This window comes from Watersipora subatra, chromosome 3 (genome assembly GCF_963576615.1).
Source record: "Watersipora subatra chromosome 3, tzWatSuba1.1, whole genome shotgun sequence".
NCBI lineage: Eukaryota > Metazoa > Bryozoa > Gymnolaemata > Cheilostomatida > Watersiporidae > Watersipora > Watersipora subatra.
The window spans coordinates 11,650,652-11,664,669 of NC_088710.1; the positions used below are offsets into that span (position 1 = coordinate 11,650,652).

Consider the following 14,018-nt stretch of genomic DNA (forward strand, 5'->3'; position numbering starts at 1 on the left):
AGTTTTGATCGATGGCTGCTGGTGGAACAGTAACCTTTTTTATACACACACACACACTTCTATGCAATAATTGTTATTATTAATTCTACATATTCAGGATTTTTATTTTGTTTTCACAGTTTGTATTAATTGTATCATTACCGAATCATCTTTTTATTGTTATTGTAGCAAAACCGTTTTAATTTAGCTATTACTTGCTAATTATTTCACATTTACATCTAAACCCTTTCATAGTCGCTTTTTTAAGTATTTGACCTGCGCGAAACCTTTTCCTCGTGATATGAGGCTCAAAAGTTGTTTGACAAAGTTGGAAAATCTTAACAGTTGTTTTATTTTCTCTCTTAATTTACTTCAATTACCAATAACACTTTTCTCATGATCTGTCGTTTGAAAGTTAGAATGGTAAATGTTGTTATATATGTTAAATACAAATTAATTTTCTGACCAAAGACCTTTTTATTACCCGGTTAACGACGGGTAGCACAGCTAGTTGCAGTATATAATTACGGCAAGTAGCCTATCTTTGATGCTGTCTTTGCTACCGGAATAATAAACAAATTACAGTATAGTTTTTTAAAAATGTTTGGTTTAGGCTATGATGGTTTTTTGACATCAAAACAGATTACATATTAACTTCATGTCGAGGCTTTATTGTCGAGTGGTAGGTATGCCATTACCAACAGCATTGAAAGCCAGTCTATTCGATGATCAATGGACACTTGCAGCAGCAGAAGGTCAGTGTACTGACCTGTACTAATTAGTTTTAATCTATCAACGTTGACATTGCTCTACCATCAGTGGTTTGTGGTGCCACCAGTAAGGGTTATTCACTGCTGCTACAAAACTGTTGTTGAGTTCGGTGCAATAGATTGTTGTTTATGGCTGCGAGTGCTTATACAGTCTTGCAATAAGATTAGGCCATGTGTATGCTTGAGAGCTGACGCTAATACTAGACTAGTTAGATGTCACTGGCCATACCTTAGAGCACTTGTTGACACTTGCTATGCTGTTTTAGATCGGAGGCATCAGGTTTCTTTATGACAATCTAGTTGAATCTCTGCAGAGGTTCAGACACAGCTCGGGGTTTGGTTGTATTTTGGCCCATAGCATGGGCCTTGGCAAAACGTGTCAGGTGAGCAGATGGAGAGTAGGGCGACACTTTTTGGTGTCGCCTTATTGTGGCGGCACCAAAAGTGATTTCTGATTCCCAATATAGAGGAAATACACAATTGGGTTTAAGTTAGACATCGAAATTCCCATTGCAGATACCTTATAATTTTAGGAGAAATATGACAGTTTTGGCCATGTTGGCGGTAGATGGTACATGATAGGAGAGTCCAGTAGGATCAATTAACTATTTCGCTATGGAAAGTCTTTGTAGGAGTTTGTTCTAATAACTATTCAAAACATTGATCACCGAGGTAACATATTTACCCAAATGTTTGCCACAATAAGTTAAAGATATCGGGTCACTATTTTGCCAAAAAGCGAACTATTTAGTTTTCATTTCACTCAGAATTCGCAGCATAGTATTCTTTCACAGTATTTTTTCGTAGTATTCACAGCACAGCAAATTCTTTTTACTTTTGGTTTAGAATGGGTGAAAAGAAAAATTGCAAACAATTACCTCAACGTGTTTCTACCAGTGAACTTCTTCAACATTGGTCCTCAAATATTTATAATTATATTTTATATTAGAGAACGTGGTCTGAATTTTCTTTTGCAGACGGTTTCATTAAACTAAAAAAATATTAAACTTGGTATTTGTATGTCAAATATATTGATTCGTGAGCAGAATTTTGTGCTGATGACAAAGAACTTTAGATTAAATATATATGACAGAAATTCTAGCATTTACAGCATAAATACCGAGTGTAGATCGACAAAATATTTCCGGCACAATTTTATTTTGTCAGATTGAGCGACAGATTCCGTAGTGAAAGAGTTAACAGTAGACAAATTCATCAGTAAATCAGCGAACTTTATAAATATTTTAATGTTTTTAGTCCTCGATAACCAAATGTTAGTCTCAGAATATGTTTAGTTAATTCTAACAAGGTTTTTGGATTAGTTTGCGGGTCAACAATTTCTGTCACAACCAAATATCACATATCGACATGTAGAAGATAACTCCAAGTTTAGGGATGTGTGTCAGACTAGGTAAATACGTATTGCATATCTCATTTCACGATAGATCTAGTTAGGAATCTCAAAGCGCCCTAAATAGCATTTTTGGAAGTGTTTGTGACTCCGGCTTCCAGCTACTAGAAAGCACTGATCACACTATGGAAGCAGTGAAACTTTATGTTTCATAGATTTATTGTTGCATGAACTTTAACAAAATGTTAACAAAAACAATTTTTGAGTAGTATTTGGCAACTTGAACACGCACTGATATGGATAAGATTCAGTAAACTTCATGATGTCAGCGAATAAATACATGTAAAAATTGGTAATGTGTTGCCTAAGAATAATTCATATTTTGATTTTTGTCACCAAATGGTCTTTCAAGCTTTCAGACGCGTAAGCAATATTTTTATTTTCATCTCTAATATTCTTTGGTAGCTGCAGCATCAGTTGCAAACAAATATATATTGTGGTCTTTTGGTCCCTCCGGTGCAGTTGAAAAAGTGAAAAGTATTTGTTTAGGTTGTCTCATTCACGGATGTGTTCATGCGATGCACTGATGCTAGGAGAGTCCTCATCATTGTTCCCATCAATACTCTTCAGAACTGGATAAACGAGTTTGACATGTGGCTGCCTGATGTTGACAATCTTCCACAGGTAGAGTTTTTTTCTTCCCACTTCTTATATGCACGAATCATGTTCGGTTGAGAATCAATTGCTGTAATATAATTTTTAGTCAGACCCTTTTCTGTCGAAGTACTCGAATACTTCTAGAGAACGTTAATTAATAGTGGGCTCATTAATTTTTTGTTTGAATTCCACATGTTGGGAATTTTTAGGACAAATTCTGTGCATTTACATATTTTTAAGGGCATATCCAAAGAGGAAATAACTCCAAGGACCTTCAAACTTCTCATTATTAATGACACACACAAGACTGTTGGTTCTAGAGCTAAGGTGGGTCAAAGTTGTATTGTGAGTTGGAACTAATCTCTGTTTTTGTTAGTCTTTTTTGCCTACATCAGTTTTACAGACACTCGGTTTTGTCTCTTTTGGGCTTTTACAGCCACTCCATTTTGGGCCGTTTTCTATGCTTTTTTGGGCTCATAGCGAAGAACAGTGCGATGGCAGTATCTACAGTCACTCTGCAGATTATCTCTGGGACAAAATGTTTATTGGCCTCCAAGGCGTGGAATACACAAAACATTTGATTATATCCATGACAGATTCGGTCTTCCTGTATCCTGTTATCAGAGAATTTCGATAAATGCATTTAACATAATCTCATCAGTTTTTCAAGTTGGTGGGGAGAGTTTTCTTCTGTCTTGTACTCATTTTTAGTTACTAAAGGCCAACGTGCCATGTGGGTGGTCCTGTTTTTATTAAGGTGCCATCCAGTATCACATATGTTAGATTGTGTCCCACGCATGTGGCAGAATCGCAATGCTATTCCTGTCAGTACTTCATATATTTTTGTTCGTTGTTCTAGAACATGCATGTTTTTGTTTATGCAGGTAATAGGGAGTTGGACTCGAGAGGGTGGTGTGCTGCTCATGGGCTATGAAATGTTCAGACTTCTCGCCTCTCGTAAAACAAGGCCTAAGAAGAGAAAGGCGAATGCAGCTCCTGAACTCATCGATATCGATTTGGAGGAAAAAAACTCAGGGTTACAATTAGGTAGGTGCTAGTTGCGTCTACTTAAAATCTTGAGCCAATAATTTGCTACCATAGACTGTCCCTTAAACTGAAATAAACGAAGCATCTATTTTATGGGGATATGTGATGTTTCTGTTCTCTTTTGCAATTTACTAAACCAGTATTGGATGTTTACTAGACTGTGTATTGAAAGCGGCTAATTTTAAGGCAGAAGCAAGCAATGAAAAATACATTAAAAAAACAAGTATGTTGCAAAACTATTTGTGGTTGTTGTCAGCTGTGTATGATCAATTACCATAAGATACCAGCTATAGTGCAGTGTGTAAAATTGGTAAGATATATAGGCTATAGGAATAAATAGTCCAATTACTAATACAATATGAATAAGACAATATGTAACTAATAACAGTTTATGTTTTGGCTAGCGAAGATGTTCACTATTTCGTTTAGAGATGTGACTGTCTTAGTGAAGTGAGAGGTTTTGAAGATGACTATAATTTATATAAGCTGCCGTGACTTCAATAGCCAAATGCTGTTCTTTTGCTTCTGCGTGAACGGGTGAACCTCAGTGACAAGTGTTCACTGAACTTGTTATGCACTGTCAACCAAGGCTGACAGGTAGCTGCCTGTTAACTTTGCAACATCTTTCAGTGAACTGACCGGGTGCATGAAAATATTTCCCCTTCATTCAATCATTGGAGTGCCAAAATAGCCATTTTAATGTTTTATACCGTCAAACCTCTATGTACAGAGTCAATTCGTTTCAGGACCTCCTTCATATGTTAAGACCATCGTATGTTGGAGCATATGTTTTTATGAGAATACGTGGTACTTTGTTTAATTCGCTTCATTCCACTGTTCAATAACCTATAATAACTTCTTAATAAATGCTACATATAGCTGCAATCAGCATTACAACAAATTTATCACATTACGCTATGTAGTAAACTGAATTTTATGCGAACAGTACAATGTTTCCAATCTCTACCTCAGAGACACGTCCACTCAAGTGTAGGCTCAATGATTCGTTGATTAAAAGCTTATGATAGAGAAGTACAGCTCAACTTACTCTTCCTTCAGTTTGAACTAACTTAGCATCTGTATTATTTAATATTTTTATGTTTGTTTTGTTCTAATGACCACCAACCTTTTCACTTTCATTCTCACTTAAGAAACTGCGTGCATTGAGAAACTGAATGCCGTAGGTTGGGCATAAGTTTTGGTGGAAAATCAAATACTTGGTGGATTTTTATGTCGTACGCGTATGTTAGTTCAATCATATTACGACAATTTTCATCTTTTGCTTCCGTAAAGTAATTTATGTATGTCAGAAGTACCAGCTGATTAATCTTATACTATTAAAAAAATTCTTGAGTTAAGTGAAAGTTGTCTTTTTTTCAATCATTTAAATATCCATTTTCGTTTGCCACATTGCTTTGTACACTACGTTAAGCTTCCGATGCATTTGCACATACCTTGTTAAACTGTAGGACTTTAGACTTTTTAAAAAACATTTCTGTATGTAATAAGAACCAGTCAAACACGAGGAGACAATCTGGAAACTCACTATCTGTTTACTAAATGTTCTAACCAGATGCTTGTCAGGGTATTGGTTTGGATCAGCATTAGACAGGCGGTGTTAAAATAGGCCTCAAAACAAACAGCAGTCAGTTCCTTACCCGAGTCAAATTTACAAGTTTGTAAAGTTCATCAGAACGTATTTTATAACGGAATTTGTCAGATATTTCCGAACAGCTACAAGCACAGGCATTAAATTCATCTGTTAACGGAACAGCTCATATATTTCAAGATAAGAAAGCATATCACATGCTATAATTTCTTTTCTCATTAAAGCCCCGTAAGGCAGTATGAATGCCCTCATGTATCCCACACAAAAACAATTTACTCCATATTTATAAACAAAAGCAAGTAGACAATGAGATCAGTAAACGGTGGCTACTAATCTTCATCTCTGAATGATTTATTACTAAAAATGCCTCTACGGAAGCAAGGTTAAAGGATGCTTATATAACCGATGACATGATCTCTAGTTGGTGGCCCTAATTAATGGTCACGTTTCTCTACAAAAACCAAGCACTCTACTCTAAAAACTGACTTTGCATGCTATAATTTCTTTTTTCATTAGAGCGTCATAAGACAGTATGAATGCCTTTGTATATCCCACTCCATGACAATGTACTGTGTATTTTTAAACAAAAGCCGGTAGAAAATGAAGACGATAAACAGTTTCTACATCGTACCTTCATCTCTGAATGATTCAATGCTAAAATGTTGCTATATTCAGTTAGAGATTTAGTGGTCCTAATCTAGAACTACATAAATGTGCTGCTTTTTCGAAAACATTAGCATTGGAATTATCATTATGTTGTGATCAATATCAATGTTGTTGTTATTCTTGATGCCCGTGTGCCCATTTTTTATTATATTATCTCTACAGATATGCAGCAAGCACTCCTGGATCCTGGTCCAGACCTTGTTATATGTGATGAGGGGCATCGGATTAAGAACAGTCATGCAGGGATATCAAAGACGCTCAAACAGATCAACACCAAGTATGTGCTGTTCTGTTTACCTCCTGTAACATTGAAGTTACAATCAAGCAGTGGCAAAGCTAACTGTTTTAACGTTAATGTTTTAATAATTATAATTACACATGGATCTAATTAACAGCATTGTGATCAGCAACCTACATCATGGAGTAGGATTGTGGGTAGATTTACAAACGTTACTCAATTTAACCTGTATTGATTTTACTTATTGAACCTCGCGATTTGGATATTCTATTAAGAAATGTCCTATATTTAGAGTAGTAATCGAATAGCTGGTTTTCTATCAGCCACTGGAAATTAAAATAGTTAATCTTACCTTTTGATCTGCATTAACGTCCCTTTCTTGTCTTCTAAGCCTTAAAAGATAAGGCCTTGTAAGCTGCAAGCTGTGTCACACAAGAACACACAATGATTATGGGATTGGGTAAAATCATGCAGCAAGTTTAATTACTTTTAATTCTTCTGCAAAGGGTGCAAATGTTATACATTAACCAATCGTTATGGTTTATAATAATCAATACACAAGATAATTTTTGTATTGAAATCTTTCCACTAAGTGTCTGTTAAGGTTACACATTCGTTTAGGTTTCCTTGACAACGCTAACAATGATCATATAAAGATGAGGACTTTGTAAGGCGGTTATATTTGTAACCTTTCGAGAAAACTTTCACATGTATCTGGCCTATAAGATTGTTTATGTATTAAAGTTCTCCAGTATTGCCGTAATGGACCTGTAAACCATGCAAGATCCTAGAAAGTGCATAGAAATCAGTATATAGACCTTGACTGTGTTCTATCGCAACTTGACTGCAAGTGGATAGTTATAATTAATTAAAATTAATATTATTAATTATAATTTTTTGTTGTTCAACTATTGTTGATTGGCATAATTTGAAAAGCATTTTTATTTGAAATTAAGTTATTGCCAATAAAGTAATATATATATATATATATATATATATATATATATATATATATATATATATATATATATATATACATGTATATATATATATAATGATCATATTCTTTAATGCTGGACATAGGCTGCCATCTGTATTCAAACACTGGAAAATAGCATCCTGAAATTATTTAAACCGAACCTTAAAATCTTGTCTGCTGTGCTTGGACTCATCTCAAAAACACCGCTTTAAAAATCACCTGTGTTTGTTTCGGTGACTTGTAGGCGTCGGGTGGTGCTCACAGGCTACCCTCTGCAGAACAATCTCACAGAATACTGGTGTATGGTTGACTTTGTGCGACCTAACTTTTTGGGAACCAAAGTCGAATTCAGCAACATGTTTGAGAGACCGATCAGCAATGGCCAGTGCGCCGACAGCACACCTCAGGATGTGAAGTTGATGAGATACAGAGCACACGTGCTGCACAACCTGCTCGAAGGTTTCGTGCAGAGGTAAGGGTTCTGCACAGCTCTTTGAATGTAAGCAGGTGTGATTGTACATTGTTCAGTTGTCTCTTTCCAAGGAACGTCACGGAGAGAAGTTGTAACTTAAAGGTGAACTTACACCTTCGAAGTGACACAAATGAAAATAGAAATACAAAGCTGAGTGATCAGGCTTCAATTTCATGTAATTTTTGTTTTATAGGTCTATGCAGTCATGAAATATAATATTTTAAATGAGACCCTTTTATGTAATGCTCAGGTTCAAGAGGAAGTATGATTGTGATGTTTATAGTCGTACTTTGGCAAAGAGACCGACAGAATAGAGACACGTAACGCTGCTACTTCATACAAAAGCCGATATCAATACCGAGAGAGAGAGAGAGACAGGCAGCAGCGCAACTAGTGACATCATTTTGTCACACGTGTTTCCTACTGGGCGTTTTGACCACGATCAAGTTTTGTTGATTTTAATTTTGAGACATCCTGGCAGCCACATCACTTCAAACAAAAGATAATTGCAAATGATAGAAAAATACTGATACTTTCTGATAGGATTTATAAAAAAATTTTCTATCTTCATGCGATCACCAATTCATGTGATCACCAATCAAAGTTTAAAGTAGTAAGTTGTTGTTTTCAAAGCGTAATGGTATGTTTTTTGTATAGAAAAGATGGTCGTAGGTCGCTTATTTGTGTGTAATTATATTATTTTATTAGTCTTTCTTTACATTTCTATAACGTAACTAATCAGCTTGAAATTATAAACTATTTAATCCACATGTATTTTTACTGTAGGTTTGAGTAAGCCTAGTTGTATTTTCATACCAATCGGTGTAAGAGTGTCATTCAACTTTTCAGCCGATTATACTGTTTAGTTATCGTTACTGCTTGGGCAGCACTGGCTGCATTAAAGTCCGTGGTTATTAGTGCTACTATTGCGATTCTATCCACAAATTGTGTTTGTATTGAGTGGCTGATGCTTATATTAACTTTGGTTGGTTGCAGGAGAAACCACAATGTGCTCATGGCAAATCTACCTCCTAAAGCTGAGTGGGTGATCATGGTGAGAATGTCTCAAGCGCAGCGGACCCTCTATAATATGTTCATGGAGAACCTCAGTTTAGAAGGCGAGTCATGTATAGGGGGTACCAATCCTCTCAAGGCATTCGCTGTAGCTTGCAAGGTGGGCCTATTTTAAAGACATCGGTGAAATATTTTAGGTGAACAGCTATTGCCATTGCATGACTTCACTCGAATCGACTCTAGCTAGTTTAACTAGTCTATACGACTCGTGGGTTTCAATAGTTAAAAGTGCTAATACACTGACAGCACTGTACGCTGTGATCATCAGGCGTACTATGTAAGTATCTCCCCAATTATTTCTTGATGCAGCTAGGAGATTGAGTGGCACAGATGTTAGAGTCTCTGGTTGCAAAGACAAATATCCAAGTTCAACTCCTGTGTGGGCAATCTTTTTTCCACATGCTCTTAATGTGGCTTCGGACAGACATGGCTCTTATTATAGTAAAGAATTTTTTAATTAATTCATGTGGGTAGCACGGCAAAAAATGTCATTTCAAGTGGTTCATTGCAAAAACATCAAACATTTTTCATTAGCGATAGGAATAGGGATAGAAATGCTAGTTTCTAGTGCCTGCAGTCGCTGTTATATGAATTGTTATACATTCAGAACCATTGTTGTTTGAAATAGCATGATCTCTCCTCTGAGTAGTTTCTGCACCCAGGTTTCTCTCGCAGATCTGGAACCACCCAGATGTGATGAGTAACTATGTGGACAAACACACAGACCAAGATCTTGACTTTGAAGTTGGACTGACCAATGGCAGCCTTGCTCTGACCAATAACAAGGGCACCAAGCGAATGAAAAAATCCTCTAGTGAAAGTGCCCTCTCGCTCAAGGTTGGCACGGCGGACAGTCCCCTCTCTACACTCTTTGCGGAGAAAACTGCTGAGATCACATATGACTGGGTAGGTGGTCAGTGTTGTTTACCCTTAGCTAATGTAGAGAAGAGTGTAACCAGAACTTCGCGTGCTCATATTTGGTTAGTCAGGCTCAGCACTAAGGCTAAACTCATTGAAAGACCTAAAGATCAAAGACTGATTCACCAATTAAATCGTTCCTTGATCATACCTGGCATTACTGCGGAGAAAATTCAGTTGTTTTGGCTGTTTCTTCGCCAATTTATTATGTTTGAAGGAAATGTCACTGCTATGTATAGTCTCACCCATCTCGTTTCAATTTATTTTCTTCATTTGTATCTGCATGTTGTTTTGCAAAGGTGAAGCCAGCATTTGAGAGTTATCTTCCCGGTGTGATAGAAAACAGTGGCAAATTTGTGCTCCTCTTCCAAATTATTGAGGAAACTCTACAACTGAATGAAAAATTGCTGGTCTTTAGCCAAAGCTTAATGACTCTGAACCTGTTGGAGGAGTATCTCTCTAAAATGTCGGTGCCCATTCCTGGACTTAACGAAACTTGGACTAAGAATTATTCATATTTCAGTAAGTAAATGTCACGGGACTGTTTGGTTACTAGATGAGTTGTAATCACACTCTTGTAAATTATATGTAAACCGCAAAAGATTCAGTTTTATCTTCAGCGAAACACAGGCTATAGTCCCTTTTAGCATTCCTGATCTGCTAAATATTGCATCGATATTCGCTATCTTTCACATTTCATTATCTCTTATCAGGATATTTTTTCAATGTAAAAGATTTTCACTGTTCTATATTACAGGGTTGGATGGAGCTACAAATGCATCAGACAGGGAGAAGCTGATAAAACAGTTCAACAGCGCAGACAACTTGCATACTCATCTCTTCCTCCTCTCTACCAAGTGAGTAGCCGTTTGTATCTAAGTTGTCTTCACTCTGTCTAACCTTCCATTTCCCTTATGCTCGTATCTTGTATGTGTTCCTGAGTACAACGAATTGTGTTTGCTTTGGTAAAATTGTTGCGATGAAGAATTAAAATAGATGGCATTTAATTTAACATATCCTTAAAACAAAGTATATATTTACACTCAATTCGGTTTGTTTATTCAATAGCGAAATTTGTAGCTACAAAGCACCTTATGCAAACATTGTAGTGGAATTTTCAAGCCAGTGTTTAACTCTTCCGCTACCGTAAGCCGATTTATCGGCTTTCGCGGTAATATACATGTAAGTACAGACCGTAAGCCGATGTATCGGCTTATCGCTAGGGTTTCACTTTTTTTTCATTACGAAGCTCACACATTGGGTAGACTAATCAAGTTGTGTCTCTAATGAAACAACTTTGCTGCCAAACATATGCAACCAATAGAATATCTTTTGGCTTAGTAATTCCATTTCTAATTATTTTTCAAAACGGGAAAACCAGATCGTTATCGTCATGGCAATAAAACACACACCGCAATCAATCAACGCGAAGAAAGCGTCAGAAATATTGCGAGAGTGTGACTCACTAAACTGTTTTATACATGTAGAGAAATTTGTTTTCTGAGTAAGATGCAATTTACAGTAAAACGATATCTGTATTGATTATTGAGATATTGCATAAATACTAGCGGTATATTGATTTTTCGAAAATCCGTTTGGATTTGGTCAGAATAATCATTCGGTCAGAATTTAATGTGGTAGCGAAAGAGTTAACTGTTAGAATCCAAATAAATAGGGTCCTGCAATTTTATCAAGTTACCATGGTAAAAGTTAAATAACCAGTTAAACGACATCTGCCTAACCATCATTGAGAAAAGGTCTTTGCGAAATATCAAGTCGTTACTTAATGGCTAATTACAAATGACGAATAGAATACACTTGTAAAGAATGTTTTACGGGCTGGTTGTCTGCACCACGCTCGAGTACAAAGTTAGTGTGACACATTTACTAGGGTATCAGGTCAGAGAGTAACACATATTTAAACCATAACTGCCACGAACAACTTTTATCATATTTACTAGGTAAATCAAACATGCTGATTCCGATTTTGTAATCAAAATAAAGATTAGGCCACTAACTTTCAGAGTAATGAAGAACTTTTTATAGCGTTTTAATATCGGTCTCGAAAACAACACGATCGGCATAATAAGCTCCGCCCATAAATACTTGACGTAACCTAGCTTTTTAGGAACAGAAGTTACGTAGGGATGTTTAGACCGATTTAGAATAATAGAGATGGGTGTTTTAAAATCCATTAATATCTAAATTCAGCCTTAAAAATAATATCAGTCTTTTCTGAAAGGTAGATAAGCTATTTAGCATTGCATATTTAAAAAGCGCAATAACAACGCTAGCTCGTGATAAAACCGCGCTTTTGGAGCTCATTTTTCTCGGCGTCCAGCCCATTTAAACGTCATGTAACAAGCTGCGAGCAATTTTAAATAGTTTATATCCCTTTCATAAAAAACTGAAACTATTTTACAGGCTGGATTTAGATAATAATGGGTTTTAAGACACCCATCTCTATTATTCTAAATCGGACTAAACATGCCTAACTTCCGTTTCTGAAAAAGCTAGGTTTCGTCACATATTTATGGGCGGAGCTTGTAATGCCGATTGTGTTGTTTTTGAAACGGATATTGAAACGCTTTAAAAAAGCCTAAATGACTTTGAAGGTTAGTGGACTAATCTTTATTTTGAGTACAAAATCGGAATCAGCGTGTCTGATTTACCTAGTAAATACGATAAAAGTTGTTCGTGACAGTTATGGTTTAAGTATCTAGTCAATGTGTCACTTGTACTAAGTTGTCAGGTCAGTGGGGCACATGTATTAAATTATCAGGTCAGTGTGACACATATATTAAATTATCAGGTCAGTGTGACGCAAGTACTAAGTTATTAAATTAGTGTGACATGTATAGTAGAGCATCAGATTGTTGCTACAGATATATTAGATAATCAGGTCAGTGTGACACATTAACTGAGGAGGCTGTGTAATCCCTAATGTGAACTCAACACAATAAGGACATGGCCATTTTCTGAAACTAGTTGAATGTTTACTATGGCTAAGATGCACTAAGAATGAACACAGTTGTTAGGGGCTGTTTTTTACTACTTTTTATAGCCCTTTTTTAGCAATTAAGGCTATTAGCTTGTCTATGTCATAGTGTAATATGTAAATGTTTTCCTAAACAGCTAAAGCTGCCTTTTGTCACTCTTAACTTTAGTAAGCAGTTTACATTCACTATGTTTCCATGATGCGCAGTGCTTCGGAGTTGCGCTCTCCGAAGTCGTGGGGATCGGGCGTTTCCATGCTGCGCAGTGATGATTATGATTTCCAGCAAAACAGTCGGAGAAGAGAAAGTGTATAAATAGGAACGCCACGCGCCGCGCTTGCGCACAGCAATCATGCAGACCGAACGCCAGAAACGTCTTTTTTATGCTTTTCTCGTAATTACACTTTTATTTACAATACACCTTCACAATGTATTACTAATTTTAACACAATTTTTACAAAGTAATACGCGACAAGACGCCATACTGTTAGAAGCCACTTCTAGAAGGACAAGAAGACAAAATAGAAAAAGAAAGTTACCTGTTGAATGGGAATCTGTTCAGTGTGTAAGTCTGTTTAGTTGTCATTCATTAGTAGTATGTTAGTTGCTTTTATTTTAATTTCGCTATGACATTTATTTTTTCAAACAATATTCACAATACATATAAAAATAACATTTATAAAAAAAATAATTGAAAATACAGTGCTAAAACATAAATATCCTAAAATATTAGTGTTAACACATCATACTATTCTGTCATTTCTACTCATCGTCTCCTCTCTCCCACAGGTGACACCCTCTTGGTATGATAATGTTTTGCCTAAGTCAAGGCCAGGTGTGTGGCTGCAGCATTTCAGAATGCCAGAAACCATTGTGGATGAGATTTGTGAGCTAGTACGTGACGATATGTCTCCTCAAGAAAGATGTGTACGGAACCTGTTCCACTGAAGAAGAGGTAATGCCATTCATTTATTATGTCATGTAGGAATTGTGGCATACGGAAAACATGCCATATAGGAATAATGGTACATTTTTCAATATGTCTTGTAAAACTGTTTGGTTAATTGTGGCAATATTCTCTTATTCACAGGGTGTGCATAGCAATCTTCAAACTGGCTTCATGCTGCGAATATAGCAAAGTTGCAACAGTGTGCGGGGTCAGTAAGACTACAGTTCATCGATGCTTGTATGCTTTCTGCCATGCAATGTCAATAAAAAAACATCAGTTCATCACCTGGTACTCAGATGTAGAAGCAGGGGAG

General features: G+C 36.3%; 1 protein-coding gene across 2 annotated transcripts in view; it reads left to right on the forward strand.

Annotated features, from left to right (window-relative positions):
* The window catches only part of LOC137391911 (helicase ARIP4-like), a 63,184-nt gene that overhangs the window by 28,687 nt on the left and 20,479 nt on the right, over nt 1-14,018 (forward strand). For both annotated transcript variants that reach the window (XM_068078468.1, XM_068078469.1), the window contains exons 7-16: nt 1,016-1,132; nt 2,650-2,784; nt 2,998-3,084; nt 3,642-3,804; nt 6,242-6,356; nt 7,541-7,768; nt 8,765-8,942; nt 9,518-9,748; nt 10,060-10,282; nt 10,518-10,617. In XM_068078468.1, the coding sequence (XP_067934569.1) occupies nt 1,016-1,132; nt 2,650-2,784; nt 2,998-3,084; nt 3,642-3,804; nt 6,242-6,356; nt 7,541-7,768; nt 8,765-8,942; nt 9,518-9,748; nt 10,060-10,282; nt 10,518-10,617 (1,577 nt within the window). The remainder of the gene's footprint in view (nt 1-1,015; nt 1,133-2,649; nt 2,785-2,997; nt 3,085-3,641; nt 3,805-6,241; nt 6,357-7,540; nt 7,769-8,764; nt 8,943-9,517; nt 9,749-10,059; nt 10,283-10,517; nt 10,618-14,018) is intronic.